We start from the raw sequence: 20,509 nt of genomic DNA on the forward strand, positions 1-20,509 counted from the left end.
AAAACCACTTTGTACACATATTTCAAAGGTATCCCTGCAGTAGAAGAGGGTACAGGTACTGGACTGGCTTGTCTGCAGTCCTGAACCTAAGCAGGGATGTGAAATTTCTGTGGAATCAAAAATTTCCACAGGTTAGTGGTTTAATACTGACGGCACTCCCCCCGCCCCAGCATGCATGTGAGCCGCAGTTTATTTGCAAACTTTACATCAGTGTGATTTCATGTCATGGCGACTTATTTTTCAAGTGATGACTGTGTTAGGTTTGATGCATTTGCAGTAAGAATCATCATCTGAGTGGAAGACATTTCATAGGTCCACGCTCATACAGCCTGTTTAAAAAAAAAAAAAAAAAAAAAGCCTCGTGGATAATTGAGCTCCTGCTGTAGCGCACACACACACACACACACAGACAACAGGCTCAGCACTTCTGAATCCAACCAAAAAAATAAAAATCTCAGTTAATGCTAAAGGCAAAAGTATCCATCATCTGTTTGTTGTGCAGCCATGAGGCCAGTGAATAGAGTGTCATGTTCAAAGCCAGGGAACGAGTGCCAGGAGGGTCGTGTGCAGCAACAGTGTTGGCTGGAAAGTCCACAGCTCCAGAAAAATAACAAGTTATTCCCGACTGTTTCTGAGTGTGTGCTCATCAGGACCACTGGCCTGAATTAATTTTGACTGGTATGTAGGATAAATGTATTTATCCATTTAAATAAAATTATTATTGTCATCTCTTAAAAAGTTAGCTTTACACTGAGATCAGCTTTGCGCCTTTTCTCTTTTTTGTACTTTTCATGATTTTGGCAAAGGCAATTTTATTTTCACTGACACTATTTTATTTTAACATTCTGTAAAACATTGGACACCTTGTTGTCATTCAGGACCACAGACAAAAGTGCCTTATTTTCATTACTCAGTTATTGTTAGTGGGCATCTTTATTTTTGGTACAATATCATAGCCTATAATTCTACAATCGGTGTAGGTTATATGACTTTATTTCTCCTTTAAAATACTGCACATTTCTGTAGAAACATGACTTACTGTAATCCTTTAAATTCCTAAATTAGCTTTGTATAATAATTTGTTGAACAGTGTTTCTCTATTAGTACAATTGATTATTGAATCTTAAGTACAGTTCAGATACTTTTACTGCTGTGCACATATCAGGCCTGCTGTTGGAGACAGATGAATAGTATTTACTGGATTACCACGATTTATAAATGTAACTTTACTAGTAAGTACTCCGACTGCTGGATTTCACAAATTTTTCTCAGATCTTCTCATGAAAGTCATGAAATTTCTTCAATTTGTTACTCTAAAATGCAGGACAATGCATTTCAGAGCATCTAGAACCCTTCAGTCATAGGCAGGCCCCAAACCACCCGGCCTACGGGTTTACTTTTCCTCGAATTTACCTGTTTGAAATGAAAAACACAACAATACACACCTTAAGACTTGTTTGCAGGAGGATTGGGACAAAATAACACATGAAATGTTTTATCACTCTTCAAAACCAAAATGTCTTAAGTGTTGGCAGAAGGAGTGGCAAATGCATTAGCATCCCAACTTTTTTTTTTTAATGTGTTGCAGGTCTTATATGCTGGAACTGATGTGTAGTGACAGATGAAATGAAGTTCCCACAAGACATATATATTTTTGTTTCACAATGAAATGAAATAGGAAAACGTAAATGCAAGAATCTTTGCTGGGTTTCGATGGGGTTACAATGCCACTGGTTTGCCTATGTTTTTTGCCATTGAGTCTGTGGGTTGAGTTGTGATTAATTTCTGTTGTGTCTGGTGTAGTGTACTGTTGCACATATCATTACAATTTTTAAAAAAATTTAATGGTTGAAGGACAAAATTCTTCATTTTATAAGTAGAAAATGACTGCCAACATATATTTGAGGAGGTAAGAGTATAAAATGGATGTTTTTATACTAAACGGAAATCAGAAAGCAAGGGGCACTCCCTCTACTGACATTTTCTTTTATTAGGGAAAAAGAAGAAACTACAATTCACCTTTTATTTATCAGTTCTCACAATAAAATGAAATCAGACCTTCCTGCAATACTCTATTGAATCAAGAGATCAAAGCAGTGTTCCTCCCTGTTAGTTACCCTAGAATAAACAGGAATACAAATATCCTGTTATAGTCATGGTTTACAGGTAGGGATGGACTGACTAGTCTTAATAGTCGACTACAACTACCTAACATCCGGCTAGTTGACTATATTTTATGAGTCAACTACTGGAAAGCCATTTATTAAGTTGATTTAACCTTTACAAAATAGACGTGCCAGAGCTGCCACCACTCCCTTCACTCAGTGAAGAAAGCGTGTGAACCTTGGCAGGTGAATTAGTCAGCTCAAATGTGTAGTCTGTGCCTAGTAAATGAATGCAGATATTGTCTTCATGCTAATGCTGTTTTTTGTATTTGTTATTTTGTGCTTATATTTGTAAAAAATAAATGTCACATTTGAGTTTCACCATGAAGATTCGAATTTGGCTTAATTCGTTCAATGTCAAATTTAGTCGCAGACTAGTCAGCTAGTCAATGACTAATGGTACCTGACTAGGGTACAACTAATGGTTTTCATTAGTTGTCCCAACCCTAGTTTACAGCACGCTTCTCATATTGGACAGATACTGTTAAATGTGAAACAAAATGGTTCTCACTAATTCTTAGCTGACAATTTTGTTTACTTGTCTTCAGATATATTTGCGACAGCAGGACAAGACTGCCAGCATAAATCCTAATGTCTGTGTGGCCAAAATGAGCCTAATTGATCTTGCGGGCTCGGAGAGAGCCAGCGCCACCAATGCCAAAGGTGCCCGTTTTCGGGAAGGTGCCAACATTAATCGCTCACTCCTTGCTTTGGGAAATGTTATCAATGCACTTGCTGACCCTAAGGTGAGTTGAACATTAAATCCCCTATGTTTGAATCACATTTGCACCTGTTTTTTCCTCTGTTTATTGGCTTCCTTTGAAAGGAAGAGCATTTTTTTTTTCTCAGGGTTTTGCTATTGACTAAAGGCCCAGTCACATGGCACTTAATGAAGGGCAACGAAGCCCAAACAAAACAAGAAATCTAGACTTTCGTTGGCATCATTTAACCTTCACGCAGCTCTGTTCCTGCAGCTGGCGCTTCATCAGGATTTTTAAACTGTCAAAAAAATTGAACGAATGCCACCGAAAACCTCAATTCGTCTGTATTTCATTTTTCTGTCGTTCTTGGCAGTTTCGTATCGTTTGCTTAGTTTTGGTAATGTTAGCGTTTAGTTTGTTTGACCAGCTGAATGTTTTCATACAGTACAGAAGCCGGTTAGTGAGCGCTGCTGCTGCCGCTGTGTTCATGTACCGTCGGAAATTACAGGGCAAACTCAGCCTGTTTGCTTGGATTTTTTTTTTTTTTTTTTTATCTGGGTGGGGGTCAGCTTCACTGGGACCAGGCAGCTTATATAGGCCAGAATTAATCTTTTGTGTGGATACAATGAACTATTTTACCAAAAATAAAATGAAAACCACGCTCCTGCCACAAGAAACTGCTGAATTTGAAGCAACAAAAAAGTCATGTAATTTCCGACAGTACTTGAACGCAGCAGCAGCAGTCGCCTCCTGCATGTGCTTATTATTTTTATTAAATATAACAATATGAATGTAGGAATGACAATCCAGCCCTTTTGTACATGTGGCAACAGGTAGATGATTCACATGATTATATAACAGCTGTTCTGAAAGACAGAATTCATATTACAGCTGATGGAAAATAACCGCACACGGGGAGTCAGTGTGCAGCGTTCACACGGTCTGATCAATTTACTGCTCTGATGATGTATTCAATCATCTTTACACATTTTTATTCCCTCTTTTGACAGTTTTCTGTTATAAATCCATATATATGGCTTAGTAATGTAATACAGCGATACAGCATCCTTTTTTTTTTTTGTCTTTGTTTTGTAAAAATGAGGCATCTTATGAATCTTGGGCACGGGCTTCAGTTTTTTTTTTTTGTTGTTTTTTTTAAATTGGAGCAAGACGGCACGCCCAGCGCGTCGTCAGTCTGAACCAGACAGTGAGGATTCTGATGATGAAAGAGATGGTCCCTCTGTTGTTCTGGATGAGCAACCAGGAAAAAAAAAAACACCTCCGTGTTGGAAACCATTCACAAGATTCAGACGGCTTTCGATGGCTTTCAGTCGAGTGAGTATCCGAGAAATTGTGTAATGGCTGGACATGCCCCAACATGTCCTGTGAGACTTCCAATACGGAGGTGTTTTTTTGCTGCGCGTCCTGAGCTGCTTCGTGCCGACGCGCGAAATCCTCCGCACGTCTTTCATTACAAAATCTCCTGTAACAGTGGAATGTGCCGTAAAAGTGCTATGTCCAGCTCTGTTGCCATTTCTCTGTTAGTCACATGATGTCCTGGATCAACACAGCATTCAGTTTAGAAATGATCTGGTTGATCCAGCCTGTTGAATGGCCGCGCCGTGCGCCCTCCGCCGCTGTGGGCCGTCTTTATAAAGGTTTTAACAGTCCATAATCCACGTGACGCAGACAGAATCTTCACCGATATCCAACTGAATCTATCGAATGGTTTCCAACTGCCTGTCTCTAACAGTTTCTGAAAAAAATTTGGTGTCGGGACCGTCGTGAGCAATTTCTCTGGTTATCACAAGAGCTGGACATCAGCCATTTTCCGGCAGATTTCACTTTTAACAAGAGATTTTGTCACGGAAAGCCGCAAGGAGGGTTCGCGCGTCAGGACCGATTCGCTCATCGAGCGAGACAAAGGAACACCTCCGTTTCGGAGTGCCAGGGGACAAGTTGGGACATGCCTATATCGGCTTTCAATGCTTACCAGCCCAGTGAGTATAAGAGAAATTGTGGAGAGCTGGGCATGTCCCAAATTGTCCCCTGGCACTCCGAAACAGAGGTTTTCCGTTTTCTCGCTCGATCAGCGAATCGGTCTTGACGCGCGAAGCCTCCGCACAGCTTTCCATGACAAAATCTCTTGTTAAAAGTGAAATCTGCCGGAAAATGCCTGATGTCCAGCTCGTGCGCCATTGTGGGCCGTCCTTAAAGATGTAGTAACAGTCCTTATTCTCTGTGAAGCCCGTAAATTTTCACCGAAAGCCAGATAAATTTTTCGAATGGTTTCCAGCTGCTGAAAAAATTCTGATGGAAAAAAAGCCCAAATCATTCCGCTATTTCCTCGCAATGAAACGACGACGAGAGGGGTGGACCAGTGCTCACTCAAAGCCTGCCCACAGGCGAATGACGCAACCGACAGGCGTGGAAAAACTGACGCATGCGCACGAAGTTTCAAGCTTGGCTTACGTAAAAACATATTAATCAAATCCATATGGTTTTTGAAAAAAAATAATAAGGTCGGATACTTTTCTAATAGTCCTCGTATATTTATATATGTGTGTGTGTGTGTGTGTGTGTATATATATATATATATATATATATATATATATATATACTCTCAGACGCTGTGGGCGGTCTTTAAACCGGCTGGAACACTCCTTAATCTGTGTAATCCCCATAAAATCGTCGCTGAAAGCCATATGAATTTTCCGAATGGTGTCCACCTGGAGGTCTCACAGTTTCTGGAAAAATTTGATGCTGCAAAGCTCCAAATCATTCAGACATTTATTCGCAGTAAAAATCCAATGAGAGGGGTGGACCACTGCTCACTCAAAGCCTGCTCACAGGCGAATGACGCAACCGACAGGCGTGAAAAAACTCACGCATGCGCACGAAGGTTCAAGCTTTGCTGATGCAATCACACTTGATTCAAATCCATATGGTTTTTGCAAAAAATAAAAAGGTCCGATACTTTTCTAACAGACCTCGTATATGTATATATATATATGTGTGTGTGTGTATGTATATGTGTGTGTGTATATATATATATATATAGACACAGTGAGGAAAATAAGTATTTGAACACCCTGCGGTTGTGCAAGTTCTCCCACTTAGAAATCATGGAGGGGTCTGAAATTTTCATCTTAGGTGCATGTCCACTGTGAGAGACATAATCTAAAAAAAAAAAAAAAAATCCGGAAATCACAATGTATGATTTTTTTATAATTTATTTTTTATGTTACTGCTGCAAATAAGTATTTGAACACCTCCCAACCAGCAAGAATTCTGGCTCACACAGACCTGATAATTTTTATTTAAGAAGCCCTCTTATTCTGCACTCTTTACCTGTATTAATTGCACCTGTTTGAACTTGTTACCTGTATAAAAGACACCTGTTCACACACTCAATCAATCACACTCTACTTGTCCACCATAGCCAAGACCAAAGAGCTGTCTAAAGACACCAGGGACAAAACTGTAGGCCTGCACAAGGCTGGGATGGACTACAGAACAACAGGCAAACAGCTTGGTAGAAGACAACAACTGTTATGATTATTTATTAGAAAGTGGAAGAAACACAAGATGACTGTCAGTCTCCCTTGGTCTGGGATTCCATGCAAGATCTCACTTTGTGGGGTAAGGATGATCAGAACTCAGAACTACACAGGAGGACCTGGTCAATGACCTGAATAGAGCTGGGACCACAGTCACAAAGATTACATTAGTAACACATGATGCTGTCATGGTTTAAAATCCTGCAGGGCAGCAAGGTCCCCCTACTCAACCCAGAACATGTCCAGGCCCGTTTGAAGTTCACCAGTGACCATCTGGATGATCCAGAGGAGGCATGGGAGAAGGTCATGTTGTCAGATGAGACCAAAATAGAGCTTTTTGGAATCAACTCCACTTACCATGTTTAGAGGATGAGAACAACCCAAGAAAACCATCCCAACCATGAAGCATGTGGGTGGAAACATCATACTCTGGGGGTGCTCTTCTGCAGAGGGGACAGGATGACTGCATCATACTGAAGGGAGGATGGATGGGGTCATGTATTGTGAGGTTTTGGAAAACAACCTCCTTCCCTCAGTAAGAACATTGAAGATAAGTCATGGCTGGGTCTTCCAGCATGACAATGATCCCAAACACACAGCCAGGGTAACTAAGGAGGGGCTCTGTAAGAAGCATTTCAAGGTCCTGGAGTGGCCTGGCCAGCCTCCAGACCTGAACTCAGTAGAAAATCTTTTGAAGGAGCTGAAACTCAAAACCTGAAAGATCTAGAGAAGATCTGTATGGAGGAGTGGACCAAAATCCCTGCTGCAGTGTGTGCAAACCTGGTGAAAAACTACAGGAAACGTTTGACCTCTGTAATTGCAAACAAAGGCTACTGTACCAAATATTAACATTGATTTTCACAGGTGTTCAAATACTTATTTGCAGCAGTAACATAAAAATAACTTATAAAAAAAAACATTGTGATTTCCGGATTTTTTTTTTTTATTTTTTATTTTTCCTTTTCCTTAACATTTGCATCAATATTTGTGTAAAAATATGTTGGATAATCTTTGACAAGTCTTTTATTTTTGATGATTTCGTTTAATAATGTCCACGTACCTTTAATGCTTGTTTTAGTTTTTTTTTTTCAATAAATTACTGTAATTCTGCCTTTTGCAAGATCGGATAATATTGGTTTGCTTTTTTGGGTTTGCTTGTATTTACTGTCAGCTTCAATTGTTCTACGTTTTAAGAATTGCTTGTACAAAATTTTTCTTCTCTCATACATTCAGCATTGTAATCCAGGTTTAGCGGTATTTCCCTTATTACCAAGTTTTGACATCAGTGGACACTGTTTATCATATAAATTGGAACTAATGGAGATAAATGATTTGTATGATTTATCAATATCCTCAGTATAAGTGTCACGCCAGCTTTGGTGCATTTGCTCTAAAATTTGCCATAGATTCCTCTGTTATTTTCCTTTTGAAAATTTGTAATTTCATTATGCTCAATTTAGTCAACTAAGGATTTGTAAGCAATGAAGACCGGCAAGTGATCACTTGCTATATGAATCTAAGGTTATGAAGAAGTTGTCAGGGTTTGCATATCAATCTCCTACTATATGGAATTGTTGGCTTCTTGACCTTAGAAAGTACACTTCTGCAGATCCCCTACATATTGCTGCCCACGTGTCTGTGTTGCACTCACTTTTATCTTTATCATATGGGCTATTTCATCGAATTACACTGCAATAATCGACAGACTGTAAATTTCTAGACTGATAATTTCAGATTTTTTTTTTATTTATTAATTTACTCATTTTTACTTCAGGATGAAAACTAGGGATATGCCACATTTTGCTTGATTTTCCTTGCTTTCACACTGTAGTATTTCAAAGCAGAACAAAACGCATAAAACCACATTTGAGCACACTGTCCCTTCTTTGGTTAGAAGTGCTGTGGTTATGTTCAGGGGTAGAGCACATAACAGGAACATGAAAGGCATATCACACTCCAATCAACACTATCTTTTAAAAAATTATATGCCAGATTGTACATCATTACTTCCAACTCTTTCACTTGTACGAGTCCTAATGTAGCTCATAAACATAAAAATATCCTTACATATGAAAAATGCACACAGATTCAGAGCTATTTTTACCCATTAAAGTGACGGAACCTCAGGTGCTGTCTGAAGGTCACTCCACCTGTTTTCAGCTACACTCAACTTCATGATTTACTCCAGTACACAGTCAGTCTGGGTTGTTTTTGTTTCCAAATATAATAGGATTTTAATATGGCTTAATTTGGCTTTGAAATCAAATTCTTGTATTTTGCGATCAACAAATGTCTGTCTCACCTCTTTGTAACCCGCAGTGTATACAAAAAATACGAAACCTCGCATACGTCTCGGTAAGACTGAATAATAATGATTACACATGCGTAATGTCTCCAATTTTACTACTGCTGCGCACGCACACACACACACACAGCCATGTAGAATTATTGTGTGGCGCTCCACAGAAAAACAAATGTCCCTTTATCAGCTTGTGGATCTGGTGTCAATGGCATTGGGGCTACCAGTAGTGCTTAGCTTAGCCATGGCTTTAGTTCAGCTCAGCCAGTAACTCAAAGGACTGGGAGCTGGTTCACATCACGGATGTCCTGTTAAAAGTGGCCACTTGTCGTCGCCTTTCTGTCTGACTCCGTGGGAGAGGAAACACACTAAGAATTTTCTGCTGGCCACAGGAAAGGAAAGGATAAAATCCATGGTTAGATCCATCCACCATTCTCACATTGTGCTGGGCTTCACTTGTCCTGTTTGTACGAGACGCACAATAAAAAAAAAAAACAACACCACTCACTTATCTCCTCCAAATATTCTTTTTGGAAAATCTGTCCACCAAATAAGCAGCACTTGTCATGTGACAACATCCTTGCAAAATACACAATTTAAGCATTTTGACTTATTCACCATCAAAGTCAAAACACTGATTTCACACTGTAAAAAAATTATATTTTCCCCCATTTATTTTTGGGGTGGGACCTGATATGTCACTAAAACTCATATTCCTCACAGCTTGAGGTTTCTGGGCATTTGTCAGAGGAAGATGAAATCATGCTAATTTCCCCATGTTTTCTCTGGGCATATAACACCAAAAATAAAATGAAATACATCAGTATTTTCATAATTCTTTATTTATTTAGACTAGTCAGCTCATTTGACATTTTATTTTCTAGTGATACGCACTTTCAGCAGCTATATCAATTGAGGTGCTGTCAGCTATCGCCTCACAGCATTCCGCTCCACATCAATGAATGATTTTTGTCACAACAGCAAGTCGCTTCAGCTTATCCCTTTTTCACTCTGGGGTGGATTTGCATGTTGATTTGGCATAGGTTTTACACCGGATGCTCTTCCTGATGCAACTCTGTGTTACTTGGAAAATATATAGGAGTGTGGGGTTTTTTAACATCAATACTGTCCTATAGTCTTTAAAAAACACCTGTATACTCAAAAATTCTGAAAAGTCATACAGACTGTATGGCTTAAGTGCTTGACTGTAATTACTTCCACCAAGAAGATTTCATCATCACAAAGCTTTTTTGTATATTTGTCTCACTGTGTGCAGGATAAATCCAAAAGGCATAAATGTATTTAAATTCAATTTGGTGTTGAGCTTGAACTTAAGACAAGGAATACTGGATTTGAATGCAAGATAGATCTAACATTTTTTTTTTTTTAATTCCCCTATTAATATCCATCTTATTGACTTACTTCATAAGTCTTCTTACTCCATCCATTCTTCCACTTTTCTCCCAGTATACCACACACCCTTCATTTGCACATGTCCAAACATCTCAGTCTTGTCTCTTGTACTTTCTCTGTAAACTGTTGTACCCTCTGATATTCTCATTCCTAATCCTGCCCATCTTTGTCACACCCAAGTAAAATTATACCATCTTCATCTCTGGCACATCCACCTCCTGTCTAATTGCCAGTGCCACTACCTCCAAGCCATGACATATAGCTCTTCTTACTACTATCTTGTAAACTTTCTACCTATCTTGTAAACCTTTCTATCAAAAAATCAACCCCACAGTTCTTCTTCACCCACTCCACCCTCACTTCTTCACCATTTCGCTGTCATTACTCTCATAAAAATGTACAGTAGATCTCCACCTCCCTGGGCTTGCATCAATTTTCCACATACTTTTGGTGGTCAAGTGGTTAGTGCACTTGGTTTCAGAATGGAAGGTTCCTGGTTCAAACCCCACCCCTGCCACATTTCTCCATGTAATGTGGAGTTGCATCAAGAAAGGCATCCTGTGTAAAACTTGAGCCAATTTAACATGCAGATCCACCTCAGACCTGCTGTGGTGACCCCGAGTGCAATAAAGGGAGCAGCTGAAGGGACTTGCTTTTTTACTCCACTACAGATCAAACAAGAACGGGCTCAGAGCCAATCCTGATACAACCTTACCGCATACCTCGGTACTTACCACATAACTCACTATTGTTGCGCTGTCCTCAAATCTGCCCTGCAACACCCTCACATACGTCTCTGCCACTCCCAACATCCCCATGTAATATCACAACTCTTTTCTCCCATCATAAGCTCATTCTAAACCCCCAAACACACAGTACAACCCCTAGCCTTCTCTGTACTTCTCCATCAGCACTCACAAAGGAATCATCACATCTACTGTGCTCATTCCTAGTGTTAAGCCATAGTGCTACTCATAGATCATCACATCAGAGCTCAGGTGAGCTTCAAAAACTGTTTCACCTAACTTTATGTTGCGCCTGATCAACTTTGTATCTCGATAGTTTCTACAGCTCTGTACTTTGCTCTTGTTCTTCAACTCCACTGCCATATCTCCAATACATCTCCATGCCTCCACTGGAAAGTCATCTAAACCCGAGAAACAAAATTATTTCACAAAAACAAAAACAACCATGGCCAATATTATTAATCAATCACTACTGTCTTGGCAGTTTTTCTGCATTCGTTAGACATATCTCGTGCTAGTTTTTGTTCCAGAGTCTTTGAAATATTTAGCTTTCTACTTCTGCCAGGCTTGTTCTGTACTGTGTGGGTCTCTTTGAATTTCTTGATGATAATTCTCACTCCAGTTCTTCATACTTGGAAATGCTGTGATAACGTGGTATATTCTTCTCCTGCTTAGTGAGCATCAACAATTCTTTTCCTCAAGTCTGAACTGATTTCTTTTATACTGTTTCTCAAGTGCCAGCTGAAACACTTGCTAAAGTTTTTATGCTGTGTACATCGGAAGATAACTGTTTTAACTTAATTTTAAAAGCGCTGAGCATTACAAAGTTAAAGCACAACAGTGGTTTGTGCCATAGCTCAACAGAAAGGTCTAGTAGTTTTTGGTTTTTGTGAAATAATTTTGTTTTGGTGTGCAAAATAAAATAATACAAGCATCCAAAATAAAACTAAGATGTTTAGAAATGCTGTGTTGAAAATTTCTTGCTCAGTTAAAAAAAAAAAAAAAAAAAAAAAGCAGTTGGGAAAATTCTGAGGAAAATGTCAAATTTTAAAAGGATGCTAATAATTTTGTCCTCACCTGTATATACTTGGGTGTGAGTAGAGCCAGTAGATATGAAAACATGCAGGGTAGGCGCCCTCCAGAAACCGATTTGGGCAGCCTTTTTCTAAATTAATTGATGGATTTCAAATAAAAAAAAAATAACAATGACAAAATACCATTAGGGGAGGTGATGGTCTAGTGGTTAATCTGGCTTGAGACCAGAAGATCGTTGGTTCAAATCCCCGCCTGACTGGAAAATCACTAAGGGCCCTTTAATCCCCTATTGCTCCCAGTGTGTAGTGAGCACCTTGTATGGCAGCACCCTGACATCGGGGTGAATGTGAGGCATAATTGTAAATAAGGATGGGTATTGATAAGATTTTCTCTATCGATGCCATTATCTATTCTGCTTATCGATCTGATTCCTTATCGATTCCCTTATCGATACCTCTTGTGAATTTTGTACTAAAAGTAGGCTTTACAGGTTTTCTATGTATTTAATTGAGTCTTAAAGTAAATAAATATGAAATTGGTCACTATATCCTTGATCTTTGGACATAAATAAAAATAAACAAAACGGTGTTTCACTTTGAAGTTATTAATTCCGACTGGATTCTATCGTTCTAACTTGACTCGGCAGAGAGCCACGCAGCGTTTGGACCTGTGTGAACAGAACAGAGGACGATTCTCGTTTCTTTCTTGCAACAAGACAGGAGGCCCAGTTAGTGACTTTAATCCGCACAAAAGTGACTCACAATTTCACATATTCAGGGATGAAAGTGGTGAAAACCAAAAAAAGATGAAACCCAAAATTACCCCAACACCACCTGCATGAAAATGTTTGAATTCTAGAAGCTCTGAAATGCAATCTCTGACTATTCCAGACAATAAACTGCAGTGAGTGCAGCATTCATTTTGATGAGAAAAAAAACTTATTCAGATTCATTCCAGTAGTATTCTGCTCTTACTAGGATGCAGCAGTTTTCTAGTTTGGCAGATAATTCCTAAGGAAATCACTGAAGAAATTAACACATTGAAAATATGGTTTGACCGAAACAAACTGTCATTAAACTTAAATAAGACAGGGGTGAAATGGAGGTGTAAGAGTCACTAGGTGTTCACAGGAAACACTTATTTATTTCTGTATGTATGTATGTATTTATTTATTTATTTATGTATGTTCATTGTTAGTTGGTTTTATATTTTCTGTTGTGTTTTTATTCGGGTTCTTTTTGTCTCTTTCTCTAAAATTGTATATAATCATTAGATTAGTTATTATTACTAATATTGTTGTGCTTGCTATTATTAATATATAAACAAAAATAAATTTAAAAAATATTACAATTTGTAATGCATTTGACTCTTTCACGACAACAAACGCTTGACAGCTGCAACTGCTTAATGCTAACTAACATTGAAAATGCCATAGACATGCTAACGTGTTAGCATCGGTCCCGTTTTTAAGTTAGAAAATACATCTATCACCTGTTTCAGAAGACCATAACAAGTCGGTTTAACATAAAAAAGGTAAATAATACTCACAGCCATATGCTCTTTAGGGTTTTAGCGGGGGTAAGCGAAAGAAAAAAATTAATCAACGAAGTAACAATCGAAGCATTGCTTCGATTGATTCAAGGTTCAAAGCAAAGCCGCGCTGCAGAAATGTTGATTACAGACCCGATGAGGAAAATTATAATTTCTCTACATTGATGACGCTTACCGTCGAGGCAGCATCACTCCAACAGCGGTCAGGGCACAGAGTAATCCAACAAACGTGAAAGCCATCAACATTGTGAAAACTCTTTATTGCTTTTTATGATGTATTGGGTTCATGAAATGTATTTATTTAATAAACCTTAATGAAAATTTTATTTAGGTTGGGCTTTAACGAACTTTCTTCAAAAAAAGTGGGAGAGCTGATACTTGGCTACATGGCAGTCCAGCACCCGGATACGGTATTTGTCACTTACGTATACAGAGGTTGACCAGCTTGTTCATTCAGGTATTTAATCACAAAATATTTATTTCCACTGATATATCACATTCACTGACTGCTTTTTAGGTACACCTGTTCAATTACTTGTTTATGCAAATAGCTCATCGCATGGCAGAAAAAAAAAGTTTCATTTTGTCATCTTAATCACAGATCTGAAGCTCACTATATATTTCCTTGGTTTTTGTGCACATATTTATGGCTCCATTGTTTTGGGCACTTAAATAGGAAATGGTACACCAATTAAAAATTCATATTGGAATGTTGTGGGATTTTTTTTTTAATAGGGACAGAACCCTTCTTCCTTATTTGATTGTGTATGCATGGTCCTGTTTGTTGTTCAAAAATATGTTTTACAAGTCCATACCTTAATATTTGCATTGAATGATTATTACCTTAATGAATATATTTTCTGTATGTATCCTTTCAGACAAATAAATAATAACTTGCTTGTAGTTAGGGGTTTGGTACTCCTCAGATTATGCAGAACCCCCACAGTAATCTTAATCTGTGCTCCTCTTTTTATGAAGAGTTTTATAACATTATATATCTTATATTTCTGTAGTATAGACATCAGTGGGTGTATTTTACTGATTCATAGCTGGTCCACTTCCATTGAAATATGTCTCTGGACAGATGATTTTTAATGACTCGTTCAAATTCATCTTCAAACATACATAGTAACAGATGTGGGTGGGTTTGTGTGCACCTGGAACGCTGGGAACATTTTTGATCAGGCCTCATTCTCTTCCACTGTCACCTTCCTGTGTATGGCTTTTCCCCTGCCACCACATGGTAGTCTCCCATTTCTGTCAGATTGCACTTCCTACATAGGACATAGTCAACCTGTGTGGACCTTCCTCAACTCCACATAGTGCCCTGTGCTCCTCCTTCTCAAAATACATATTCACCACACCCATTTCCATCCGTTTTGGAAAATTCAGCATCCCTTCCACATTCCTGTTCATAACACCATACAAACCCATCACCTGCCGCTGTTTGCTTCCTCAGTGTGCTCAAACAAATAAAATGGCATGTTCAACTTTTTCAAATCCATTGGGTGCCGATACACTTGGTTACTTGTACACTCTGACTGCATCGAGCTCTGTCCTTTTGCAATACCATTCATACTGCCAATAGTCAAAGTTGTGACTTCTAATCTTTATCATCTCCTTCTACCTCCAGGCGCACCTTCATTTTTTCAGGTTTTCACAAAATGTAGTATAATTTTGACCAGTACCCCGTTAGCCAACAGTATCTGGTTGTCATTGGTAGACCAGGCTTCAACTGATCCTGCATGAAAATTTAGTATGGCGTGTGCATATTTAATTTAGCACAAATAGAGGCTGTTCCTGCTGCAAACCTCCTTGTTTTTCTGGCTGATGCGAGTGTATGTGCAGCCCAAATACAGTGCATCCGGGAAGTATTCACAGCGCCTCACATTTTCCACATTTTGTTATGTTACAGCCTTATTCCAAAATGGAGTAAATTCATTTATTTCCATCAAGGGTCTACTCACAACACCCTATAATAACAACATGAAAAAGCTTTAAATTTTTGCAAATTTGTTAAAAAAAAAAAGAGAAAGAAATCTCGTATACATAAATATTCACACCCTTTACACAGTACTTTGTTGATTCACATTTGGCAGCAATTACAGCCTCAAGTCTTCTTGAATATGATGCCACAAGCTTGGTGCACCTATCTTGGGCAGTTTTTGCCAATTCCTCTTTGCAGCACCTCTCAAATTCCATCAGGTGGATGGGAGCATCGCTGCACAGCCATTTTCAGATCTCTCCAGGGATTTTAAATCAGATTCAGGTCTGGGCTCTGGTTGGACCACCCAAAGACATTCACAGAGTTGTCCTGAAGCCACTCCTTTGATATCTTGGCTGTGTGCTTTGGGTCATTGTCCTGGTAAAAGATGAACCATTGCCCCAGTCTGAGGTCAAGACCACTGTGGAGCAGGTTTTCATCCAGGATGCCAGAAAAACAGTATCTCAACCTGTCTGGAGGGGATCAGCTCGAACACAGCAGATCCCTAGGGTCTTTCCCACCCTCCGCTGTTCCACTGCCTTTACGAGCTCACCAACATTGGGTGGTTTGTAGTTGACTAGAGGATCAGCAACCAAACACCTGAGACTGGATATATCTAACATTCCAAACTGATCCATGATACCTGGTATGCGATATATAGGCCCAACACCATAGTAGGAGAAACATGCCCATATCATGATGCTTGCACCACCATGCTTCACTGTCTTCACTGTGAACTGTGGCTTGAATTCAGAGTTTGGGGGTCGTCTCACAAACTGTCTGTGGCCCTTGGACCCAAAAAGAATAATTTTGCTCTCATCAGTCCACAAAATATTCCTCTATTTCTCTTTAGGCCAGTTGATGTGTTCTTTGGCAAATTGTAACCTCTTCTGCACATGTCTTTTATTTAACAGAGGGAGTTTGCAGGGAATTCTTGCAAATAAATTAGCTTCACACATGCGTCTTATAACTGTCACAGCACTTATAGGTAACTCCAGACCATCTTTGATCATCCTGGAGCTGATCAATGGGTGAGCCTTTGCCATTCTGGTTATTCTTCTATCCCTTTTGATGGTTTTCTGTTTTCTTCCACGAGTCTTTTTTTTTTTTTTTTTGTCCATTTTAAAGCATTGGAGATCATTGTAGATGAACAGCCTATACTTTTTTGCACCTGTGTACACGTTTTCCCCTCTCCAATCAACTTTTTAATCAAACTGCACTGTTCTTCAATTTCAATTTTCAATTTATTTTCATTTATATAGCGCCAAATCACAACAGAGTTGCCTCAAAGCGCTTCACACAGGTAAGGTCTAACCTTACCAACCCCCAGAGCAACAGTGGTAAGGAAAAACTCCCTCTGAGGAAGAAACCTCAAGCAGACCAGACTCAAAGAGGTGACCCTCTGCTTGGGCCATGCTACAAAACATAAATTACAGAACAATTCACAGAACATTTCATGGACAAATATACAAGAAATGCTATTGGCCCACAGGACAGGAGGATCGCCAACACGAATACAACTCCCATCTCTGGATGGAGCTGCACCTTAAACAGAGAGAAAAAACAGAACCAGGCATCAGAAAGACAAGAAATACTGTATAATTTGCCAGCATTAAACAACAAGAAAAACAGGATACTAAGGTGATCGCCGGCCACAGGCATAAGCTTCACTAAAAGAGCCAGAATTTAGGTAAGGTTGAGTCTGTGGCACACTCCATTTCTTAATAAAATGAATTAAAAGAACTATACTATGCCAGTATGCTAGCCATATGAAAGGGAAAATAAGTGCATCTTAAGTGTGGACTTGAAAGTCTCCACAGAATCTGACTGTTTTATTGACGCAGGGAGATCATTTCACAGAACAGGGGCACGATAAGAGAAAGCTCTGTGACCAGCAGACTTCTTATTCACCTTAGGAACACAAAGTAGTCCTGCACCCTGAGAACGTGAAGCCCGTAAGATTTAATTAGGTCAGCTAGGTAGGGAGGTACCAGTCCATGAATAATTTTATAGGTTAGTAGCAGAACCTTAAAATCTGATCTCACTGGGACAGGAAGCCAGTGAAGGGATGCCAAAATGGGTGTAATGTGGTTGAACTGTCTGCTTCGTGTCAAAAGTCTGGCTGCAGCATTTTGAACCAATTGGAGACCCCTAATGCTAGACTGCGGTAAACCAGAAAATAGAACATTGCAGTAGTCCAATCTAGAAACGATAAATACATGGATCAGGGTCTCAGCATCAGCCATAGACAGGATGGGACAAATCTTTGCTATATTTCGCAGGTGGAAGAAAGCAGTCCTAGTAATATTTCTAATGTGGAGGCCAAAGGACAACGAAGGATCAAAAATTACCCCAAGGTTCCTCACTTTGTCAGTGTGATGTATGACACACGAGCTGAGGCTAAGCGGTAACTGGACAAATTGATGCCGATGTCTCACTGGACCAAGAACCATCATTTCAGTCATATCAGAGTTTAAAAGTAGGACGTTTCTAGACATCCAACTTCTCACTGCTGCAAGGCAATCTTCTAAGGATTTTATGTGAACGAGATTACCAGCAGTTATTGGCATGTATAACTGAGTATCGTCTGCATAGCAGTGAAAGGTAATCCCAAAACGCCACAATATGTGCCCAAGGGGTGCTATATAAAGGGAGAAAAGCAGGGGGCCTAAGACAGACCCCTATGGAACCCCAAATTTCATGTCATTAAGGTTAGAGGTAGTGTTACTGTACAAAACGGTGAGGACTGGTCAAGTATGACGTCAGCCATGCAAGGGCACTCCCAGTAATCCCACAATGATTTTCTAGCCTATCTAGTAGAATATGATGGTCCACTGTATCAAATGCAGCACTGAGATCTAACAACAACAGAACCGTAGCGGTGTCCAAATCCATTGTAAGCAGACGATCTTTCACTACTTTAGTGAGAGCCGTCTCTGTGGAATGATATTTTCTAAAAGCAGACTGCAGTGGCTCAAAGAGATTATTCTCAGTAAGATAGTCTTCGAGCTGCCGTGACACCACTTTTTCCAGAATTTTAGAGAAAAATGATAGATATGATATCGGCTGATAGTTTGTCAATACACTAGGGTTATTCTTATGACCTTGGCAATGTGTAATATCCTGAGCAGAGCGGAAAATCAGATGCTCAAATGAGTGATATTTGTAACCCCCAATAGCTAATAAGCTAAACCTAGATTTATAGATAAGATCAACACCCCCGCCTTGCTTCGCATCATGAGGGACATGACTAAATGTATATGCTGGTGGGCAGGCCTCATTTAAGCGGAGGACAGCTGTAGGTTCAAGCCAGGTTTCACATAGCCCAATCATATCTAAGTGATGATCAATAATTAGATCATTGTTCAACAATGATTTTGAGGACAGTGATCTTATGTTAACGAGACCCAGTCTAAGGACCTCAGTGGGGTTGACATTTGAACTGTTTGGGTTTAGGGGTGGTTCCAGAGTAGCATATATAAGATGCCTAGAAGTAGGTTTGGGTTTAAGACATTCCACGCACGTTGTAGGTAGCAGACACAAAATCTTTGCTATTGCTGGAGCAACCACTGGGCCATCCTCAATTTCAACATCATCCAATATAGTAATGGGTATTAAGTTTGGAAAGCATATCCCTCTATGATTTTTATGGACATGACTACGGAAGCAGGCCACAGTCTCAACTTGTTGAAATTCCCTCCCTGGCAAATAAACTGCACTATCACCATAATGGATTTTCTGCACTAAATTTCCTGCTAAGCTAATGGATTCCCCACCCACATTTGTCATAAGCCTTGCAGGGTCTCTAATCACCTGCTCCGTGGCCTGCTGTAGATTCGTAATGTTACCCTCCCTGTAGAGCTCTATCTATATTCGCAGACAAGATGGCGGCGCCTTCCCCAGTAGGGTGGAGGCCGTCCGGCATCAACAAGCCATGGTGGCCCCAGAACGAAGGCCAGTTATCAATAAAGCTAAAGCCTTGCTGTGTACAAAACTGCGCTAGCCACCTATTTAATGATATCAGCCTGCTAAACACTTCATCAGTACCCCGGGAGGGGAGAGACCAGAGACTATTAATCGATGCCGACACATCTTTCTGGCAAGGTCACAAGTCCTCTCTATGTCCATTTTTGTAACCTCTGAGTGCTTCATCCTGATATCATTGGTGCCAACATGAATAATTATGTGACTATATCTCATGTCATGTTCCTTCATCTGTCTTCCCTTCTGCAGCGTCAGCACCCTAACATGAGATGCAATGTCGGGAGCTCTGGCCCCAGGAATACATTTAACGTCAGCCGGCATCTGTAACCTGACTTTGCGGGTGATAGAATCCCCTATCACTAAAGTCCAGTGTTCTTCTGAACAATGTCTTGAACGTCCCATTTTCCTCAGGCTTTCAAAGAGAAAAGCATGTTCAACAGGTGCTGGCTTCATCCTTAAATAGGGGACACCTGATTCACACCTGTTTATTCCACAAAATTGACAAATTCACTGACTGAATGCCACACTACTATTATTGTGAACACCCCCTTTTCTACTTTTTTTTTGCTAATAGCCCAATTTCATAGCCTTCAGAGTGTGCATATCATGAATGCTTGGTCTTGTTGGTTTTGTGAGAATCTACTGAATCTACTGGTACCTTGTTTCCCAGGTAACATAAGAAATATACTCAAAACCTGGATTAATCTTTTTAGTCACATAGTACTACTATTATTCTGAACACTACTGTAGATGCTGAGTCACGTGACCACCCATTCTTCTAACAAATGACTTCTTATTGACCCTCATGATGATCACAGTCTACTTTGTCAGTTCCCTATATAACTTGGAATTTTCAACACCCCATGCACGATAACTCTTCTGGACAATATTCAGTGTACCATCACATATGAAACGCCTCCTTCTGTGGAGATTTTTGACTCCAGTGCAGTCCCCTGCAATTTTCAGGGAAGTTCAATGCAGTGTTCAAGGAATAATTCCTACTTTCATTTTGTCTCCAGCTGTGTCTATGTTTACAAGTTGTCCCATGTGATTGCATGCAAAATCCTTTAA

General features: G+C 39.7%; 1 protein-coding gene across 2 annotated transcripts in view; it reads left to right on the top strand.

Annotated features, from left to right (window-relative positions):
- The window catches only part of kif18a (kinesin family member 18A), a 143,142-nt gene that overhangs the window by 35,643 nt on the left and 86,990 nt on the right, over positions 1–20,509 (top strand). For both annotated transcript variants that reach the window (XM_034191858.1, XM_034191866.1), the window contains one exon: positions 2,714–2,911. In XM_034191858.1, the coding sequence (XP_034047749.1) occupies positions 2,714–2,911 (198 nt within the window). The remainder of the gene's footprint in view (positions 1–2,713; positions 2,912–20,509) is intronic.

This window comes from Thalassophryne amazonica, chromosome 2 (genome assembly GCF_902500255.1).
Source record: "Thalassophryne amazonica chromosome 2, fThaAma1.1, whole genome shotgun sequence".
Lineage (NCBI taxonomy): Eukaryota > Metazoa > Chordata > Actinopteri > Batrachoidiformes > Batrachoididae > Thalassophryne > Thalassophryne amazonica.